General features: G+C 50.2%; 2 protein-coding genes across 2 annotated transcripts in view; one reads left to right on the top strand and one right to left on the bottom strand.

The window, feature by feature from the left end:
- Nucleotides 1–585: 585 nt before the first annotated feature.
- mst1ra (macrophage stimulating 1 receptor a) lies at nt 586–12,187 on the bottom strand. The gene is made up of 21 exons (XM_067233368.1): nt 11,486–12,187; nt 9,377–10,659; nt 7,139–7,315; nt 6,795–6,923; nt 6,280–6,450; nt 5,968–6,122; nt 5,626–5,755; nt 5,406–5,542; nt 5,134–5,313; nt 4,944–5,040; nt 4,575–4,793; nt 4,302–4,448; nt 4,039–4,195; nt 3,824–3,913; nt 3,503–3,706; nt 3,269–3,346; nt 3,009–3,190; nt 2,553–2,662; nt 2,269–2,434; nt 2,045–2,181; nt 586–1,649 (listed from the first exon to the last, which is right to left on the bottom strand). The coding sequence occupies exons 2-21, from the start codon at nt 10,574–10,576 to the stop codon at nt 1,424–1,426; spliced, it is 4,092 nt and encodes a 1,363-aa protein (XP_067089469.1). The 5' UTR covers nt 10,577–10,659; nt 11,486–12,187; the 3' UTR covers nt 586–1,423.
- Nucleotides 12,188–12,928: 741 nt separating this feature from the next.
- Nucleotides 12,929–20,262, top strand: part of uba7 (ubiquitin-like modifier activating enzyme 7) — a 32,582-nt gene continuing 25,248 nt past the window's right edge. The window contains exons 1-16 of the mRNA XM_067239256.1: nt 12,929–13,158; nt 13,248–13,416; nt 13,549–13,683; nt 13,789–13,895; nt 13,998–14,088; nt 14,185–14,317; nt 14,654–14,751; nt 14,925–15,074; nt 15,265–15,429; nt 15,561–15,662; nt 15,763–15,843; nt 16,311–16,466; nt 17,020–17,185; nt 17,486–17,682; nt 18,185–18,249; nt 19,661–19,856. Coding sequence (XP_067095357.1) covers nt 13,112–13,158; nt 13,248–13,416; nt 13,549–13,683; nt 13,789–13,895; nt 13,998–14,088; nt 14,185–14,317; nt 14,654–14,751; nt 14,925–15,074; nt 15,265–15,429; nt 15,561–15,662; nt 15,763–15,843; nt 16,311–16,466; nt 17,020–17,185; nt 17,486–17,682; nt 18,185–18,249; nt 19,661–19,856 — 2,058 coding nt within the window. The 5' untranslated portion in view covers nt 12,929–13,111. The remainder of the gene's footprint in view (nt 13,159–13,247; nt 13,417–13,548; nt 13,684–13,788; nt 13,896–13,997; nt 14,089–14,184; nt 14,318–14,653; nt 14,752–14,924; nt 15,075–15,264; nt 15,430–15,560; nt 15,663–15,762; nt 15,844–16,310; nt 16,467–17,019; nt 17,186–17,485; nt 17,683–18,184; nt 18,250–19,660; nt 19,857–20,262) is intronic.

The raw sequence follows: 20,262 nt of genomic DNA, 5'->3' as shown, positions 1-20,262 counted from the left end.
TCTTTCTGCCCCCACCCAGTCCCTACCGGCAATCACAGCAGTATGAATCACCAGCCCCATGCTACCTGGAGGGAAAGAAGGATAGTAAAAAGGAAGTTTTTAACCATTATAAATTATGAATGATGAGTATTAAAGATACAGGAAAATCAGATTCAAAGAGGGGGGGGGGGGGGGGGGGCTTCACCCTGGCGAAGCCTTGATGTTGCATCGCTTGTCTTCCACTCAGAGTGAACCTGGGGAGGTTCTCTGCTCAGCCCAGCCTCACCTCACTGCCTTTGAAGAAATCCCTCACCTGCAGTAAAACACAGCCCTCCCCGAACTTCTCCAACACATAAAGGGTGATGAAAATAAAGTGGATTGCAGGAGGAAGTCTTACATTTCAGGCACAAACATTGTTACAGCATATAAACTGGAAAACAACGTAAATGTCTCCACATTCTATGATTACTTTTCTGTTAACAGTAAGGCAGCATATTTATCTTTGCATGTGAAGCTAACACATTTGAATACTCAATTAAAATATCTCAACTGAAACATCTTCAACATCCTGAAGGGGAGAAATAATAAATAATGCCAGTGGAGTCATTTCAGGTGATAGATTTTCTTTGTAACATATCTTCAAGTAAGCACATAAGTTCATTGTGGACACACTGGGGTCTGATATGACGCAGTATACTGCAGTGGGACAGTGGACTAGTAAAGGTTGTTACTGTCCTCTAGTGGACGACTCAGAGAACAACAAGAATTAAAGCACCAGTACGTGACACACATTTGAAAATCACATACAATAATCTGCAAAACCTTTATAGATTGAAATAAAAAAATATTTTTAGTGCAGAATGTGAGTACCGTTCTCCAAAATGTTGACATTTTCTAACATTCACAAACAGACTCCCTGAGTTGTCAGTCATTATAGGCAAGGGACCATTTCTTTCTTGAAAAACACATTGAGTATTAACACAGCAATGGATCAGAGTCAACTAAATGTTCCCTATCCTGACAAGCTCAACGGATGCTCCAATACCCTGTCAAATACCACAATGTCCACAAATTCATTTCGAATCAAGTCTACAATTACAATAAACAAACATGTTGGACTTTCATTGGCATACATGTACAGCTGTGCTTCTTCAAGCATTTAATAAGATGTTCTCCCAAATGTTCCTGTCTCCACGTGGGTCCCGTGGCGTGCAGACCAACACCAGCCTCCAGGTCCTCACAGCAGACTGCTGCAACACGTGTGCATGTGGAGAGCTGAGAAGTCAGTCGCCGTAACCCTTAGAAGCCCCTCCCTTACCCAAGGACCAATGTCACGATCCAGTTTCCCTCCTGTCACTGGCCTGGTCTTGGGTCCCGTGGTCTGGACAGTCTTGGTTATCCTGGGGGTTCTGGCTGTTGGGGGTTGGGGGGATCGGGGTGTCTCTCAGGTGAAGACCTGGCCGTCTGAGTCTGAGGCCTCTGCCTCATCGGCGGAGTTGGTGAGGGCTGGGTAGGGGCGGGGCTGGTCCAGGTTCACGTAGCTGACCATCAGGTTGATGTAGTGCTCTCCTTCCAGGGAAGACAGGATCTCCTGCACCTCCTGGACCAAGGTGTTGAAGTTTGGTCGGAACTCCGGCTCAGGGTCCCAGCACTGGAGCATGACGGAGTAACTGAGGCAGGGGCAAGAACAAAAAGACAACCATGGACACACTCATCCAAGCACTCCAAAAAAGATATTTACGTTCTTAGGTATGTCGGTTGGGGAACAGACTGATTTGTCCCAAGGCAGACAGTTACAGATGCTTGAATTTGAGTTGATCTTCCGTTTTTCTCATTCCAACAGCAAGGTGGAGTCAGGTGGCTGAGCGGTGAGGGAATCGGGCTAGTAATCCGAAGGTTGCCAGTTCGATTCCCGGTCATGCAAACTGACGTTGTGTCCTTGGGCAAGGCACTTCACCCTACTTGCCTCGGGGGAATGTCCCTGTACTGACTGTAAGTCGCTCTGGATAAGAGCGTCTGCTAAATGACTAAATGTAAATGTAAGGTAAACACTGCGGGCACTTACAGAGCGTCAGGGCAGAACTGGGGCTGAAGCAGCCTGCGGCCCTTCAACAGGTAGTGGGCGATGTCGTAGGGGTCGACATCAGGATAGGGGCTGGCTCCTCGGGTTAACAGCTCCCACATCATCACCCCGAAAGACCACTGGGAGAGTGGAGGGAGCTCGGGTCAGCGTGTCCAGCAAAGAAGTTCTGGAAACGACGGTTCGTTGTTCTGGAACAGTCTACTCACCACGTCGGACTTGGTGGTGAACTTCTGGGTCTGCAGACTCTCGATGGCCATCCACTTGACAGGCAGCTTGGCCTTCTTGTGATCTTGGATGCTGTAGTACTCCTTGTCGAACACGTCCCTGGCCATCCCGAAATCGGCCACCTTAACGGTGTAGGTTTCATCCAGCCTGCAGAGGGAGGAAGGAGGAACAGAAGACACATGGCTCACACACCCCGGGTGCTTCTTTGAAGAAGGAGATCCTACGATTAAGTTGCCTGCGTTGGTGACGGTTCAGCAAGACTCACATGCAGTTACGTGCGGCCAGATCTCTATGGACAAACTTCTTCTGGGCCAGGTACTCCATCCCCCTGGAAACCTGCAGGCCGAAGCCAATCAGGTCCTTCACGGTTGGGTTCTGCACAGAGAGGCACCAAAAGGAGTTCGTTACCACATCAGACAAAGTCCAGTATGTCCAGAAATGACCCATTTGGACCAGGTATGAAGAGGTGCCAGGTATATGGCTCTGTAAAAAGAGGGGAGTCAGGTGGCAGAGCGGTTAGGGAAGCGGGCTTGTAATCAGATGGTTGCTGGTTCGATCCCCGGCTCTGCCAGATGACGGTGTGTCCTTGGGTAAGGCACTTCACCCTACTTGCCTCAGGGGAATGTCCCTGTACTTACTGTAAGTCGCTCTGGATAAGAGCGTCTGCTAAATGACTAAATGTAAATGTAAAAAGGAGAGGTGATCCTCCCGGCTGCCTCACCCTCCTCTCACAGCGTATGAAGTGCCGCAGGTCCCCGTGCTTCATGTAGGGAAGCACCACCAGGGGGAGCCCTTCCTCGGGCAACAGGATGCCGAGCAGAGAGAGCACGTTGGTGTGGTCGAACCCCTTCATCAGGATACCCTCTCTGAGGAACTGCTCCACCTCCCCCAGGTCTGTGATCCCTGATCACACACACATACACTAACATGACACACAGTCGTTTGCAGACCAAGCAAACAATGTGATAAGAGTTCACATACGGTTCAGTGACTTCACGGCGCAGTGGATCTCTTGGTTGTGGACAGTCAGGTAGCCGTGATACACCGTCCCAAAGTGGCCTGTTTCGAAACACATGTTCGCGTCAAAGGAGACGTGCATTAGGCAAACGTAAGTGAGCAGTTGACGAAAAGGAGGAAACGGAAATGGGAAAAACCCCAGCGATGCGTCGACGATTCAAGTGGGATCCTGTCGCGTGTAAAGCCGTTGAGACGCACCTTTGCCGATGACCTGGCTGTGCTGGACGTTGAGCATCTCTGATGGGATCAGCACGTCCCGAACCTCCTCCAGGATCTCCTGGCGCAGGCTGACCACAGACACCCTGTCGTGGGGCGTCACGGGCACAGACAGGGGTTCGTAGTTGGCAGCGTAGAGGAGGCCTTGGAAGGTTATGCCCCCTGAACCCGACTGGCTGGACAAGTCTACAGCGCATGGGAAAGACAAGGGGATAAGCCAGGTCAGGCGAAGGAGAGAAAGAGAGTTGGAGAGACAGTGTGTGTGTGTGTGTGTGGGGGGGGGGGGTGTATATGCTTCCTCACTTCGTCTGTAGTCGCCTGTAGGACTTGTGTTGTTGTTGACGCCCACCCCTCTATAAGAGGACAATCTCGACAAACGGGTCTCAACTTTGGCTGAACGTATCACAAAGAAAATCCATGAAACAGACACTCACTTTCGGTCAAGAGAAGCACGTAGAGACACGTATGACGGTGGGAACTTTGTCCACTCTTGTCTGGAAGCCAAAGTCCCTGCTCACCTTTCTCCTTAGTCTTCTGATGTTTCATGAAGATGAACGCGATGGCAGCACCCACTCCTATGGCTGCAAAGATGCCCAGTACGATGCCTACTTTCACCATGGTGTGGTTGACCAAGACCACTGTACCCACCTTATAGACAATCCCATTCACAATCACCTGGCACAGAAAGATACGTCCCGGTAAACAATGCGAAATAGCAACTCGGTTACATGAGATTAGAGAGCATGGTGGACAAGTGTGGTCTGTGAGGCGGAGTTTTCACCTGGACGGCCAAACCCTCACTGGGGATGACCAAGTCTTTAGGCATCCTACAGGTCAGCTCGTTCTCCAGAACCTGGACCTTACAGTCCACCTCTCCGATGGTCATACTGATCTTCATACAATCTTTCACCAGGCTCAGCTTGGCGTGCTGCACCACAGAGGGGGGGAGGGGGGGGGGGACGTTAATCACGGCCTCAAAAGCTGTACCCATGCTCGTCTCGGGGATGTGTGTGTGGGGGGGGGGGGGGGGGGGGGGGTTTGCCGGTGGACCTACGTGCAGGGAGACTTCATCCTGTCCTGGACTCAGGCGCAGCACGTTGCCTTCGGACTCGAAGGCTATGACGCTGGCGTCGGGATAGTACACGAAAGGCGTCTTCAGGCGACCCTTGGCCCCGTCCATGTCGAAGGAGATCTCCCCCTTGTCCGCCACGTTCCCGGGGAAGTCGGGGGCCTGGCACTCCACGAGCGTGGCGTTCCCCGTGACATGGCACAGCTGGGTCGGAAGAGAGCAAGAGGTTTGGAATGGGGAATGGACACAGCCGGTCTGCTGGAGAGAATGTCTTCTCTGCCAATGTGGAAAGCAGACACGTTGTGCATTTCCAAGTGTATTCTATGTTATGCAAGTTGAGGTATGCAATCTCACCCTATGAATAGGCTTCTCCAAAGAGTTGGATCTGTAATGGATCCCTATCTGGCTCACTGAGGTCAGATTCTGGCCAGTGATTACGATTCTGGATCCCCTGCATCATCAAATCAAATGAAAGTTCACACATCACATATGAGGTACTATGAACCGAGAGCGTAAGTCAATGCGGTGAGGGGGTCTCTCCTACATTTTGAAACTGCATTTAGGGTGAAGGCCGGTGATCTCGGGATTGTGCTTGTAGAGGAACATCTTGCTGGTCGAAACCTCCGACTCGTCGATGAGGACCTTCACAGGCGCCTCGCCCACATCTCCAAAGGCTTGGGAGAAGCAGACGATGTCGGACATCGCCCCACTGCCCTTCGAGACACTGAACGAGAGCGACAGCCACAGCCATGACTTTGCATATAGTCAAACAGAGCCTCAACATACAGAAAAGCATGATGTCATGCCCATAAGTACCTTTTGGGCAGGCAGTCTTTACCACCAATCATAACCCTCTGGATGTTCCCAGCGTTCAGGTGGTGTCCAGACACTGTGACCAGTGTCCCCCCCAACTGGGGTCCGTAGTCTGGCTTTACATCGATTATAGTGGGCTCCTGGAGAGGAACAATGGCAGATCGGTATGTTTCACTGACAGTCACGTTACGACAAGACTGACGGCCAAAGACGTCCCTCTTACCACAAAGGAGAAGCCATGCATCTGGGCTTGGCCCTGGATGAAGAAGGGGCCCTCCGCCTCACGGACCTCCACGGTGACGTTGAGGTCCTGGGAAGGCATGCCAGACGGGCGTTGAAGTGTACACACCAGCCTGGGGGGGGGGGGGGGGGGGGGGGGGTTGAGAAAGTTCTAAATGACCCTGTGCTACTAAACTGTCTTTGGGGATCGGGTTAGCTCAGTGGTAGAGCCACTGAGGGTAAAGGTCACAGGTTCAAATCCCCACCCCTGCCCGCTGCTTTGAGTGACACGTGTCTGCTACTGTCAATGAAAACATTCATGCATGTATGAGTGTGTGTTACTCACTGTGTACTGGTGCTTCCTGTCTTCCAGGTGCAGGGGGTATCTCCCACTCTCACCTGGTGGGTCTTCTCAGTCATGTCCGACTGCGGAGATTGGAACTCCCATCCACACAGCGTCAGCATCGTCTTACCATCAGGGGGGCGCCGTCTTGGGAAAAACTGCAGGCGAAACACACAACATCGAATTCAAAAGGAGGGCCGCGATCCCGGATGGGTTTTCTCCATCCGTGATAAGCAGGATCAGTTTGAGGTTGTTTGTGGGTCACGTCTTCTCCCGGGCTCCCCTCCGGGCGCACGGGGGAGGGGAGGGTCCTACCTCGGTGATGAGGGGCGGGCAGGAGGAGCCGCTCCACGAGCCCCCACACTGCTGCCGGCGGGAGCAGGAGCCCGCGCACCAGCCGCAGCCCATGAAGCCGGGAGCATTCAGACACCCGGAGCAGGTGAGGTAGTGATTACAGCCCGGCCCGGTAGGGGACACACTGAACATCTGGGGGGAGTCCAACCGAGAGAGAGTGGGAGAGAGAGAGAGAGAGAGAGAGAGAGAGAGAGAGAGAGAGAGAGAGAGAGAGAGAGAGAGAGAGAGAGAGAGAGAGAGAGAGAGAGAGAGGAGAGAGAGAGAGAGAGAGAGAGGAGAGAGAGAGAGAGAGAGAGAGAGAGAGAGAGAGAGAGAGAGAGAGACAGAGACAGAGACAGAGACAGAGACAGAGAGAGAGAGAGAGAGAGAGAGAGAGAGAGAGAGAGAGAGAGAGAGAGAGAGAGAACAGTATGAATAGGGAAAGGCAGCACAGATAAACCTCCATGCTGTCGTGCCGTAAACGGCGATCCATGTACCTTGTTTCCAACCACAAAGAGCAAGGAGTCTTCTGGAGATCCCGAGAGCACGGCAGCTGTCCTGGACACCTTGGCGTCTCCCAGGGAGTAGTTGGCATACACAGAGTAGCTAGAGCGGGTCAGGATGACCTAGAGGGACCACAGTCACACTGCTGAGCCATGGAAAAGCCCACACATGAAACACCTCACACTACCTCCCCAGACCCAGGAGTTTTGGGCCTTAGGTCTTGGACCTCGAGAGAAAATACAGCCTCGTGGACCACCATCCAGTCCAACTGTTCCATACACGGTTAGGGTGGTTCAGACGCCATGGTCTCCCGCTCTGCCAGTTGTTGCCGTGTTACCTGTAGCAGGCGGCCGTCGTCGGTGCCAATGTGTGCCAGGGTGTGATCCCCCAGGGTGGTGACCAGGATGGAGGTGAGCAGCACGTCATTCATCTGACTGTTTAATAAGTCCACTCTGTAGAAGGGCTGGGAGACCAGGGTGGGCTGGCTCGCGCACGAGGTGATATCCTCTGTGCTCTGTGTGGCATAAGCAAACAAGCATCGCCGTATTAGGAACTGTTTGACCACAAGTCTTGCGTGTTCCGTGCTATCATTCTAGAAGATACGACACCAGATATCCTCCGAAAAGAACCCACGGAGAAAGCGCACAGATACAATCGGAGAGACATTGTACAGCGGAATTGAAAATGGTGGCGTGGAGGGCCAGGGTTTGTGTTTACACAGACACACACACACACAGAAAAAAAGCTTCCATTTAGGTCGGAAATGCGTCAGCCTGAGCGCCTGCAGCTATGATCCCTGTTCACACCATGTGTACACCTCAGGGAGGAACATGGCCATAAAACAGCAGTCAGTTCTACCTCCAGGATGATTTGTTGCCATGGTTGTGCTTCCTCAACGCACTGTCGCAACCCCAAACTGAAAGCAGATGCACTGGACTAAAACATGGCCAAAACATGCTCCTAAATCTGTCAGCATATCCAGCATGTATGAAGCAGAACGACTGAAACGAAGCAAGGTTGCTTCGAGGGACAGAGTTTGAATGTGGCTACTCTGGTGAAGCGCAATTAGCGAACCTGCTCTAACTTGCCCGTCGACTGTTCTTTCCGGTCGAAGACTTCTTTTCACTTGTTTCACCCACACAAGATTAGCCAGCTGTGATACAATTAGTTTGTCCTTCACTAGAATACACAAATGACTTTCACCACGGCTTTTATGTTTTAACTATGTGCCTTTTGCATTTTATTTTATTGGCATGTGTCTGACTAGGATGGACCAACTCCATAACTCTTATCTGTAGATTAAACAGTAAACAACTTGACTTTGTTTATTGGTTAAGCCGAAACTCGAAGGTCACACGAATACTGCTACTGTATCCTGCCGCAGCTCTCTAGCATGCATGTCTCCTTGCACTCAGATAACACTAATTCAATTCAAAAGAAGCAGAAACAGGGACACGCACCCACACTTCCTCCGCTGACCTAACACACACACACACACACACGAGCACACACACACACAAACTCCCTGGGCGCAGCAGTTTCACAATCCCCCCTTCCTCCCTCCCCTACTGCATTCCGTCTCTTTATCAGCAGGATTTATAACCTGTGTTGGCAGACCGTCTCTGCAGGTGCAGTCCTTGAGCTCAGAGGAGGCGGAACGCCTGGAAGGGCGATAAGGACACACCTTGATTAGAGGCCATCGCAGCTATCGCGCAGGCGAGCGAGGAAGATTGTGGCCGATTCCTAAAACCCCGGACACACTCCGTTTCAACCACTCCCCTCCGGCAGAAGGCTGCGGTCCATCAGGACCAAAACCTCATGCCACAAGAACAGTTTTCTTTCCTTCCGCTGCTAGCCTTTTTAACAAAGCCCCAAACTGACACTCTGTCACTTGTCTTATACACTGTCACTTTAACATATTCAGTATATATTGTATATTGTTATATTGTATAGCTCTGCCAGTAGTTTATTTTATTCTGTTGTACACTTTCTACATCCTCTTTTTGTTCATTATGTTTAAATGTTCACTGTTTGCACCTGCCCACCAAAGTAAATTCCTTGTTTGTGACCACTTACTTGGCGATTAAACTCAATTCTGATTCTGATTGAATCAACATGGAACTCGTCCCAATCGTGTTCCTTTTCCACCGAGGGATTCCGAATCTCCAATTCTCATTGGTCAAAATCCTAACTGCAGTGTTTCTTTTTGTAGTTTCATTGTTTAATTGTGTTTCACAGCTACTGGTTCTCACTGTGAGAAGTTCAGTAGTGTAAATCGTTTTTGTGAGCTAACATGGCTCTCATGTACATGGTGTACCACAGCAGTGCAGAGATTCTGAGTGGCAGCCTGCAGCTATGACTCATCAGCCCCTCCCACCTTGTTTCTCTGTTCACCTCACTTCCACCCCAGTTACTACGGGTACAGATACACACAGCTGGGGATACTTCACTGTAGCAATGTAAGGGTCTACTACTTTCCATCAAATCAATGAAAAGGAAATCATGACATGAACGTATACACATACTATATCTTTATTGACATTATGTTTAGGAAGTGTGTGTGGGAGGTTCTCACCTCGTGGGGACAGCTCTCAGAGGCCTGGAAGTGGTTGAGTCCTCTGGAGAGCTGCTCCGAGCCATTGCTGCAGCAGTCGTTCACCCCGGCGTCGATGGCCGAGTTCACTGTGGCCATGGGGAAAGCGCACAGGGCTGACTTCCTGTGGGTCCGTCCCCTCGCATCCATCACCGCAAACACCCCGTAGAGGATGTCGTCCTGGTCCACCCCCAGCTCCCCGGCCAGCGTCGTCCCCGCTCGCCCGAAGTGGGCCGCCTGCAGCCCGTTATACACCACGTCCCCATGGCTCTGCCTCTTCCTCCGCTTGGACTTGAAGAGGCACTCCAGGATCATCTCCCGGTACATCCACGCCTCCGTGTCCTTCAGCGGCAGGCGTCCCAGGCGCGTCTGGAACGGCGCGAGGCTCTCGGCCACCGCGGGGTTCTCCCGCTGCACGGACAGGAAGTACACGTAGTCCTGCGTGGAGAAGCTGTGGATGTAGTCGATGCGGTAGGAGTGCTGGAAGGCAGGCAGCACGCTCAGGCCCTGCGTGACCGTCTCAAAGCCGTCCTCGGTGGACAGCGGACGGCGGATGGAGATGGACGGCCTGCCGTACCACCGAGCCACGCGCTCGTCCAGAGTGGCCGCTACGAAGAAATAGGTGGTTTGGGCTTGTTCCACAATGTTGATTTTGGTGCCCAGAGGGCTGGCCACGCAGTCGGGACAGTGGGAGGGAGAGTTGGCCTGCTTCCTGAAGAGACATTTCGGAGTAGGCGGTGAACCGTTAGCGTCGAGTTCCAGGAAGTAACAGACTCCATGCTGGGAGCTCCCACAGTGGTACAGATAGGGCAGATACCCTGGGTCCATCAGCAGGACCTCATTGTCTGTGTCTGCGGGGTCTTCGGGGTCAGTCTCGACACCACACAGGTGACAGATGTCACACTCGGTGCTGCCCACCGGGCCTGTCCGCAGCTGCCACAGCACGCTCAGGTTTTGGTTCACAGCCTCAATCACATTCTGGGATGCCACGTAAACCTCAGGAGGAAAGGAGTTCACCTCTATGTTCTGTATGGGCTTCTGTGTCTGGAAGTAGGGCGAGGGGTAGTTAATGGTGAAGTCCACTCCCGTTCGAGGGCTGCTAGGACAGCTGGACTGTTGGGAGGCAGTGGGAGTCTGTATCCACATGCAGCATGTCAGCAGCAGGGGAGCCCAGGAGACCATCTCCACTCCACACACCACCTCTGTGATCTGTTACCTAGCGGAGGCCAGACTCCTCCAGAACATTCTGGAGACTGAGCAGAGCTCTGTGGGTTGACAGAAAACATTAAAGGGTTTTAGCGGCGGACCATCACCATCACAACGAGTACTCTATTAGGGTTATTTTCAATGGAGAACCAAAGCGCTTTTAAAGAAATCATGTAAACGGGCTAAATATAAACTGTTTGGTTAGTTCCAAAAAAGAGGAATGAGAGAAGCCCTCTGAGCGATGGAATGTTTTAAAGCTGTAATGACGTAGGGTCTGTTTACTCTATTTCTGCTGCTCTTTCCTGGTTAAGGAGTTGTGTAGCTGCATTCAGGAGGTATTCATAATATCAGATCAAACCACATGATGCATGAATATAGAGTCGTTTGCTGTGTAAATAGGAGGTGTTAACACTGAGGGAAAATTCACTGATTTTATGTGGGTCAATAATTTACAATAGACAAGACATGACATGCACTATGGTGACGTAACGTTGGAAATGTACTGTGGGACACAGGCTCAAACAAACTGAAATCTTAAAGCTAAAGTTGGTAGAACTCATATAATGTTCTTAAAAGTGACTAACTTAATGAGGAAAAACAATGTGTTCAATTTTGTTTATGAAAGCACAGTGATGCCAGGAAGGATGTTTTCCCAACTTCCTTCCAATAATCCTCCTGTTCCCTGGAGAACCACCACAACATGACAACCATGACAGGACGCAAAATCAGATTTGTTCAGGGCATAATGAGTAGACTAAATATGAAATACACAATTACTATTGTTAGTTCTTCACAACAATCATACTAGTTTTGTAATAGATACAATCATGGCTGACCTTTACTAGCACATTTCACTTCACCCAGAAACCATTTATTAAAGCATACCTGAGTTCCGTAGAATTTACGTCTCGGGGATTAGTCCAAAATTTCAGTTTAACATCCAAAGCAGATTATATGATTGGTAAATCCACGCAGAGCTGTTTGTTCGGGTCCTTGTGATAAATGTCGCGTATTGTTTTAGGACAAGCGCTTACCTGAGGGCACAGAGAGAGCACACAGACTTTGGCATCGACTGCTATCCTGTCGGTCCACCCCTTTCATGCCCCGCCTAAGGCAAGCCTGTCATGGTTCGTATTGCTCAATCTTTCAAATAAACTGCTTTTATCCCATATTGAATTGAAGTAGAATAATACCTAATTATCATAATTGAACAAAACATTACAACCTGTATTCTTCCTTTCTTTGTTAGGCTACCAACCTCAATGTTCACTTCTCTTAAACATTGTCGTTAAACTGAATCAGTGAGGTGGGCTGCTTAATATAAGCTAGTTCTGAAAATGAAGCTCTTCCAGTAAGGAATGTTAAATATGCGAAGAAAACTTCTGGCTGACCTGTAAAACAGACTTCACTTGGAATGTACTTTGAATGAAAGTCAACTCCTGTTGTGGGATAGTGAAGGAGGCGGGCGCGGAGGGGCCGCCTCAGTGTACTGTTATTTATTAATCTTTTAGAAAAAACTGAATCCAAGATCCCTCTCTAGACTCATGTTCTTATCAGGTTGATATTTCCCAGAAGAAGCCCCACTCACGGCCAGTCAACGACACGCCTGTTTGCAGTCTCTGAATCTGGTTGACTAGGTCTGAGTCAGAACTGTGTAAGGCCGACTTGGCCTTGACCGACAAATTATAAATGATGAGACAGTTCAGGAGGCTGATTAAGACTACTTTCCATTATCACTTGAGGACGTCAGGCTGTCATGGATGTGGGCGTGGTTCGGCATAGTCCACACTTTGATTTCCTGTCGTGACGTAAGAGTGCCTGTGTTACACTGATTTTCTTTATGAGCTGTATACTTTCTCGTACAGCCTCATCCATTGGACTTTGCTTATATATTCAGACTTTCTAATCATAACTTGGCAATATACCTTATCATATTCATTAAAAAAGGTGGAAAATCTTGAACCAATCTCGGCATTTTGAGCTTCAACAATTCGGCATATTTACCACAACCTTACAGTTGTATTAGGGTATTATTTGTATGTCTAGGCGCCCATCAATAACTTAACAGCACACTATCTCAAATAGTTTTAATGTAATTTAATTATGGGAAAACCTGCAGTTTGGATCGTGTGTACACATTGTAATGGCATGCAGCGGACTCTAGTGTTTGTCCATAGCAACTAAACGCCCACCTTGCTGAGTCAACGGAGAAAAGCCAGTGCTGTTGACAATGCAGTCATATGGTGTAAATATACCTGTGCATATGTTAAGTTTCAGTGTCAGGGCTTAAAACAATACAATTGATTTAGTAAAATGTAATACAATTAGTTTCGTTATGACCAAACCGAAAGTGAAAGGCGTACAAGTGAGCAAAGAGCATGCACTTGTTAGTCATCTACTCGGCACATACACGTCTTTCAGGTTTTAACATTTAAAGGAAGCAGAGTAGTAAAAATATATTCGACACTTGTATTACTTTCATACTCAAAGGTAATATTTTCCTTTCAAACCATGTCTGAGAAAAATGAAATCGACGAGGGCTTATACTCTCGCCAACTGTAAGTAAACTTGTCTTTAAGACGAATTCATTTGATGGTAGCGTTCACATATAGCCTATGCTTTCTCTAATTTTGTGTTGGCTCTGCAGGTATGTACTGGGCCATGATGCGATGCGTCGTATGGGGACAGCCTCCGTTCTGATTGCTGGAATGCGAGGTGTCGGGGTCGAGATAGCCAAGAATGTAATCTTGTCCGGAGTGAAGTCGGTCACTGTCCAGGATGAAGGTCTGGCTGATTGCAAAGACCTGTCCACTCAGGTAACTTTATGGCAATGGGAGAAACATCTGTATGATTATTTATTGGTTGTAATGTCAGTTTTATGGCTAAAAACTGCTCTAAAACCCTATGTTGTCAGATTTCATTTAACCCCCTATAATATTCCTCCCAAGTTTTTCCTTCGTGAGAGACACCTGGGTCAGAATCGTGCTTTGAGCTCCCTACCTGAGCTATCTGCCCTCAACCCTCATGTTTACGTGACTGCCCACACTGCCCCACTGGAGCCAAACCTGCTGCTCAAGTTCCAGGTGGGCTACTCTGTACCACAGAGGTTGTGGCCTTGTGTGGCCTTTTAGTCAGAGTAGCAACAGTTAGCTTAAGACATGTTAAGAATGCCTCTTTGCTTCTATCAGGTGGTGGTGCTAACAGACTCCTCATTGGAGGATCAACGGCGTTTCGGGCCATTCTGCCATTCTAATGGAATCAAGTTCATTGTGGCAGACGCCAAAGGGCTTTCTGGGTAGGCTTTGCGCTCTCCTAAATTTAATAACCTCTTGTCATATCGATCTCACGAGTGGTCTTTTACAGCTTCTTTTGCTTTTGTCACTTGCTTTGACTGCAGTCAGTTATTCTGTGACTTTGGGGAGGAGTTTGAGGTCTTGGACATCAACGGGGAGACTCTGGCGTCAGCCATGATCGACCATATCTCTAAGGTACAAGCTTTCACTTTTGCTTAGAACCATAAATCGTAATCCCAGAGCACAACAGAACCGACACGGAATGTTCCGTTCACACTGATGTCATTTCAGGGAAACCCTGGAATAGTGACTTGCTCCGTTGACCAGTCTCATGGCTTTGAAGATGACTGCAGTGTGTCCTTCTCCGAGATCCGTGGCATGACAGAACTCAACAGCTACGGGCCGGTGGACATCACAGTCCTCAGTTAGTAGTACACGCATAGTGACAGTTCTAATGACATGTACAGGTGGAGTCAGGTGGCTGAGCGGTTAGGGAAGCGGGCAAGTAATCAGAAGGTTGCCAGTTCGATTCCCGGCCGTGCCAAATTACATTGTGTCCTTGGGCAAGGCCTACTTGCCTCGGGGGGTATGTCCCTCTACTTACTGTAAGTCGCTCTGGATAAGAGCGTCTGCTAAATGACTAAATGTAAATGTACACTCCTTCATCTAGCAGACACTTAAGTGTTGCACAAACAGCGCATGGAGTTACGTGTGTTGATGTGCTGGCGGATGAATGTCGTCCTTGTTTCTATCACGCCAGGCCCGTACTCCTTCAGTATCTGTGACACCTCAGGCCTTTCTGAGTACGAGAAGGGCGGGGTTGCCACTGAGGTCAAAAAGGCCCAGAAGCTACGATTTGTAAGTGTTTGTCTCCTGTTTTCAGAAACATCATGCATATGTCTACACATCCTGTATAAACTGATTATGTAAACTGTACATACATATGGATCCCGTTGGTAAGCGATACGACATACAGTAAGTGTGCTTAATTCTACGAATGTGCTTAATTCTACGTCTACCATGTGCTACAGAAATCTATGGATGAAGCCTTGTTAGACCCTGAGTTGCTGGTGATGACAGACTATGGGAAGGTTGATAGGCATCAGACTCTACACCTGGCCTTTCAAGCCCTGCATGGCTTTGTAAAGACACAGGGAAGACTGCCTAAGCCCAGGTCCCAGGTCAGTACCGGCTCTAGCACCAGAACATAAACAGTGGGAGAACCTAATAACAGGAAGCAGTCTGGTCAATTAGGATTGTCTTCCACGGAGCTCTTTTAATCATGATCTAAAGAGATTCTTCCGAAACGGGGGTTGTGTCTGGGACTTTCCCTCGGCCACCTGACCCCCTCCCTCTGGTTCCTCCCTCCAGTCGGATGCCGAGCTCCTGCTGGCCGGGGTGGTCGAGCTGAACAAGGTGGCTCAGCTGGAGCACCTGGACGAGGCTGTGGTTCGAGGTCTGTCCTTCACCGCCAGCGGCGACCTGGCCCCGGTCAACGCCTTCATAGGAGGAGTGGCCGCGCAGGAGGTCCTGAAGGTGAGGGGGGGAAAGTTCACAGCCAGACAGGAACACGTCCCCGACTCGTCCCCCTGTGGATTCACGTGTCGGCTGTGCGGACCCGCCGCCACGTTTCTATGTTCACGTGGTTCGTGTTCACGTGTGCCCAGGCTTGCAGTGGGAAGTTCACCCCTCTTCAGCAGTGGCTGTACTTCGATGCCCTGGAGTGTCTCGCCGACGACCATCAGTTCACAGAGAGCTCCTGTTCACCTGTACGGTTTGACGTTCAAGATAGAATAGGAATGCTCAAGAGTCCTCTCAAACTCTGCATTTCGTGTGCTTTAGCTAACGGCTCTCCTGGCTCCCTTCCAGAGAGGCAGCAGATACGATGGCCAGATCGCTGTGTTCGGATCAGCTTTCCAGGAGAGGCTGGAGAAACAGAAGTATTTCCTGGTAGGTGCACGTCTATTCTTGTTCCAGCAGGGGGAGCCTTTCGCACGCCCCAAACGAGCCACTGTCCCTCTTTTTTGATCCCTGCTAGTGTTTCAAGTGACACGCAGGATACGGCCGTGATTCAGGTGGCATTTCCTGTTACTGGGCTGTTCAGGGGGCGCAGTCAGCAGTCAGCAGTCAGCACTGCCAAACCCTAACCGTGTTTCCTCTGCAAATGTTATGCTTTCTGCTGTTTGTTTTGTTAAGTCTGTGTGTGTGCGTGCGTGTTTGTGATGTGTGTGTGTGTGTGTGTCTGTGTGTGTGAGTTTGTGTTGTGTTTCCAATTTAGCGTCCACATTGTAGAGTCTAGTGCTTTAAATGACAATCTGGATTTTATTTACCAAACAAACAGGACTCTATTTTGGAATATAGTGTATGTAATATTTACAACAATATTAACAAAAAATATGTTTGTTTTTTTTGTTCAGGTTGGAGCTGGTGCCATTGGTTGTGAACTTCTGAAGAACTTTGCTCTGATAGGCCTTGGTGCTGGAGAGGGAGGACACATCACCGTGACTGACATGGACTCCATCGAAAGGTCCAACCTGAACCGACAGTTCCTGTTCAGGCCTCGAGACATCGGGGTAAGCTGTCATTAGAATCTCAAGTCAGGTGTGGTTCTGACAACTCATTCATCAGTGACATGTCCTATGCTCTGGAGAGAAACTATCTGACCCCCTCTGACTTAACTGGAAAAGTCAAAGGCCATTGTTAACGGCCAAGTTAGATGCCGTATGAAATGCAATGTCATGGCCATATCACATTGCAAGACTTCTATGATAAATGATATCATAACAGAATTTTCCATAATAGGAAATACCCATAATTGTAAAAAACGGATGACGTGTCCACTTGTGACACAACCATAACAGTCATAGCTTGCTCTAAATCTGGGTATTGAGAAAGCAATCCAAAAAAAAAATATTTCAGGGAACATTTTGCACTTTATATGGTTGTATAACCAACTGGCAGTAAATGAAAACGTATGTAGAGAGCTGGCTGCATATGTACATAGGAACTGAGTCCTTGACTCTTTTCCACAGTTTAACTTCAGCTGAGTCCTTTCATTGCGAGTTTCAGATGTTTTGATCCCCTTCAGCAGTCAGCTCACCCCCCCTCCTCTCCTCTCTTCCACAGAGGCAGAAATCGGAGGCGGCTGCCGAGGCAGTCAGAGAGATGAACCCACGCGTGAACATCGAGGCCCATCAGAACCGCGTGGACCCGGACAGTGAGCGGGTCTACGGACGCCGCTTCTTCACAGGCCTGGATGGCGTGGCGGCCGCTCTGGACAACGTGGAAGCCCGTCAGTACTCCGCACCGTGTCCTCCAAATCCCAAATCTCTGCCAGGCACACTACGACAGTATGATCTGCAATGGTGTGAGGCTGTGAAACAGTTGGTGTTATGGCTCTTGTTAGCACCGGTATCTGTAAACAAATGATAAATAGTGCGGGCGCTCGACACTGGCTGACAGGAGATGTGAAATGCTCAGGGTTCACTCTGTGGACCATGGCGCATGTAACCCCAGATAGCAACAGCTATTTGGTACCAAGCGACGTACGGGGGCTAGATGACTGATGAGCATGTGTCTGTCTGTTGTGCAGGAGTGTATCTGGACGGGCGCTGTGTGCAGCACCAGAAGCCCATGCTGGAGGGGGGGACCCTGGGTAGTAAGGGCCATACTCTGGTGGTGGTGCCCCACCTCACACAGTCCTACGGCCCAGCCGGGGCTAACAATGTGAAGGCCATCCCTCTTTGCACCCTCAAGAACTTCCCTCACCGCATAGAGCACACGTTGCAGGTCAGGCCTGAAGCTCCGCTCTAGGGATCCACAGTAGATTCTGTAGGAAAGTTGTTGCATATGACCTTTGACGTATATTGGGTTGGGTTTAACCCTGGGAAAGATGTGTGTGTGTGTGCTCTGCATCCTGTGGGCTGGCTAAGCCCCGGTGCATGGCGTGACTCCACCACATGTACTGCTGTTGGGAGTGTTTTACACACAGTTCCGAAACTGAAGGGCAAGGCCTTGGCAGGGCTACCCACAGGGATTACACCACCAACCCTCTGTCACCATATTCCCATGTTGGCTGAATGTTAGCCCAGCCACATAGGGCTACACTCATCTCTTAATCCCCCCCCCCCCCCCCCCCCCCGCAACACACATGCAACTTGTTTAAAGCAGGAAGCCCTTTACTCCGTGAACTCAACGTGGCCCAGAGTGAATAAGCTTTTGAGCGCGAGCAAAGACAGAGGGTTGGTTGCTAGTGAAACCGACTGATGAATCAATATCTTGTTTATTGCAGTGGGCTCGAGACCAGTTTGAAGGGCTCTTCAAGCAACCAGCTGAAAACGTGAACCAATACTTGAAGTAAGTCGTTCCTACACGACATGGGTGAGTAAAATAGTACAATCTGAGCCACAGTGTTGTAGAGTGGAGCCAGGTTGTGGTGCATTGTGGGTAAAAAGGGCCTGCTGGGTTAAAGGGCCTCTGTGGGGAGGGGGGGGGGGGGGCGTCTTTCTCATGTAGGCCTCAGAGACCATGCCTTACAAGCAGTCCACCAAATGGACCCACTAATGAGTTTACAGTGGTGGAGAGACTCAACAGCTGCTCTGTTATGACTGTATGGTTTAGCCTCACTGTGGGCGACTCCAGCATGACAGTGTGTCTGAACTCAGGTCCTTAAAGCCCTCCTAATCCAGAGCTGTCAGAGGGTCTCCCACAGGCTCCGGTTATCTGCGGCAGGTTTAATGGAAGCCCTGTAAATGGCGGAGAAGCCCATTTGCTCGTGAAGAGGGGAAGGACGCCCTAGAGCAGAGAGTATACGACGCAGACTCAGCAGTTTCACCCACTTCTGTAGGAGCGCCATCTTCTTTGTGTCCCGAAGCTGGCTACGCATCTGAGCACAGGAAGACAATGATTATAGCGTCTGAGTCACAGTAACCATAAAGAGGAGGATTAAACCCTCCTATAAACAAGCCCCTCTACACAACCATATGTACGCTGAGAAACAGGCCGCCTCGAAATGCGTCCTCACTTCCTGTTTAGGCCCCCTGTAAGTGAGACGGCTGCAGGATGTTAGCTGCTGGTTTAGAAGTCTGACCACGGCAGAGCGGGCTGTTTAGAGAGAGCTGGCTGGTGTGTTTACAGAGGAACCTGGGTCATAGCTCCGAACACCACCAGAACCACAACACTGAGCCCTTCCTGTCCCTCCCCTCGGCAGCAAGGTCACGTGACCGCTTTCAGATAGGGACGTCTGACCACCTGCCCCTCACTACCTCACTAACAGGACCGATTGAATAATATATACGAGAGGTAAATGTTCTCGGCTCTGGCTTCGTTTCTGAGACGGATACAGAGATTGAGCGGTGTTTGACTGCGTCTTTCAGTTTGGCATGTTCAGGTGTTGGCTACTCTCATCGTGGTGTTGTTTTTGTTTTCGCAATTACGGTTGGAATTTCAGACAAGCCTTGGCAGAACAATGGAAGTCAATCCTGTGGATGGGGGGGGCGGATGGGGGAGGGGGGGTGGATTGGGGGGGGGGGGGGGGGGGCTCAGCCTTGAGGAGGCGAGAGGCAGTGTGTTAGGTCATGTCATGAGACCTTGAGACGGTTAAATCAGCCTCGAATCCACAAACTCATCCGTGCCCACCCATCTTACGTCATCCATCATTGTTCTCCTTCACTCTGTTGAGTCTCCCTCCACTTGACCAGGATTACATAGGGGTGCATTAGCTGCTCCTTATCTAACCGCCGGGCCCTGCCGCTCCCTGGGTTTGCAGAGATGCCGGCTTCCTGGAGAGGACCCTGGGCCTGGGGGAGGCCGAGGCCCTGGAGGTGCTGGAGGGGGTTTGGGCCAGCGTGGGGGGCCGGCGTCCGTCGGGCTGGGAGGACTGTGTGAGCTGGGCCCGACTCCGCTGGGAGACCCTCTACAACAACGACATCCGCCAGCTGCTGCACTGCTTCCCGCAAGGACAGGTAACGACGCGACTCCGAAACACAGTCGACGCCCGCAAACGCACGCATGCGCGGAAACCGTCCTTCTGCTCGCGGACACATGGGGGCGCTGCCAACGTAGCTCCCATTCTGTACCTTCCGGAAGAGACGGTCTGTTGTGTCTGGTCTGTCTGACGTCACGTGCTCCTGTCCCACCTGAGGGAGCTCCGAGGGATTAGCCCCAACCCAAACCCCCCCCCCCCCCCCGACCCTCGTCTGACGACTGGCTCTGTCTAGTCCATTCACACAGCCCTGTGCAAGATATGGGTCAATAGAAATTCCTCTGACCAAGACTGAATTCATTCCAGTCGTATCCTGTTAAAGCCTTACTGGGGGGAGGGTGTGTCCGACGGTCAGAAATGCAGCATTTTTGTTCTAAGTCCCCTGG

This window comes from Osmerus mordax, chromosome 1, assembly GCF_038355195.1.
Source record: "Osmerus mordax isolate fOsmMor3 chromosome 1, fOsmMor3.pri, whole genome shotgun sequence".
In the NCBI taxonomy this organism is placed as follows: domain Eukaryota; kingdom Metazoa; phylum Chordata; class Actinopteri; order Osmeriformes; family Osmeridae; genus Osmerus; species Osmerus mordax.
This window is presented reverse-complemented; position numbering and strand designations above follow the sequence as displayed.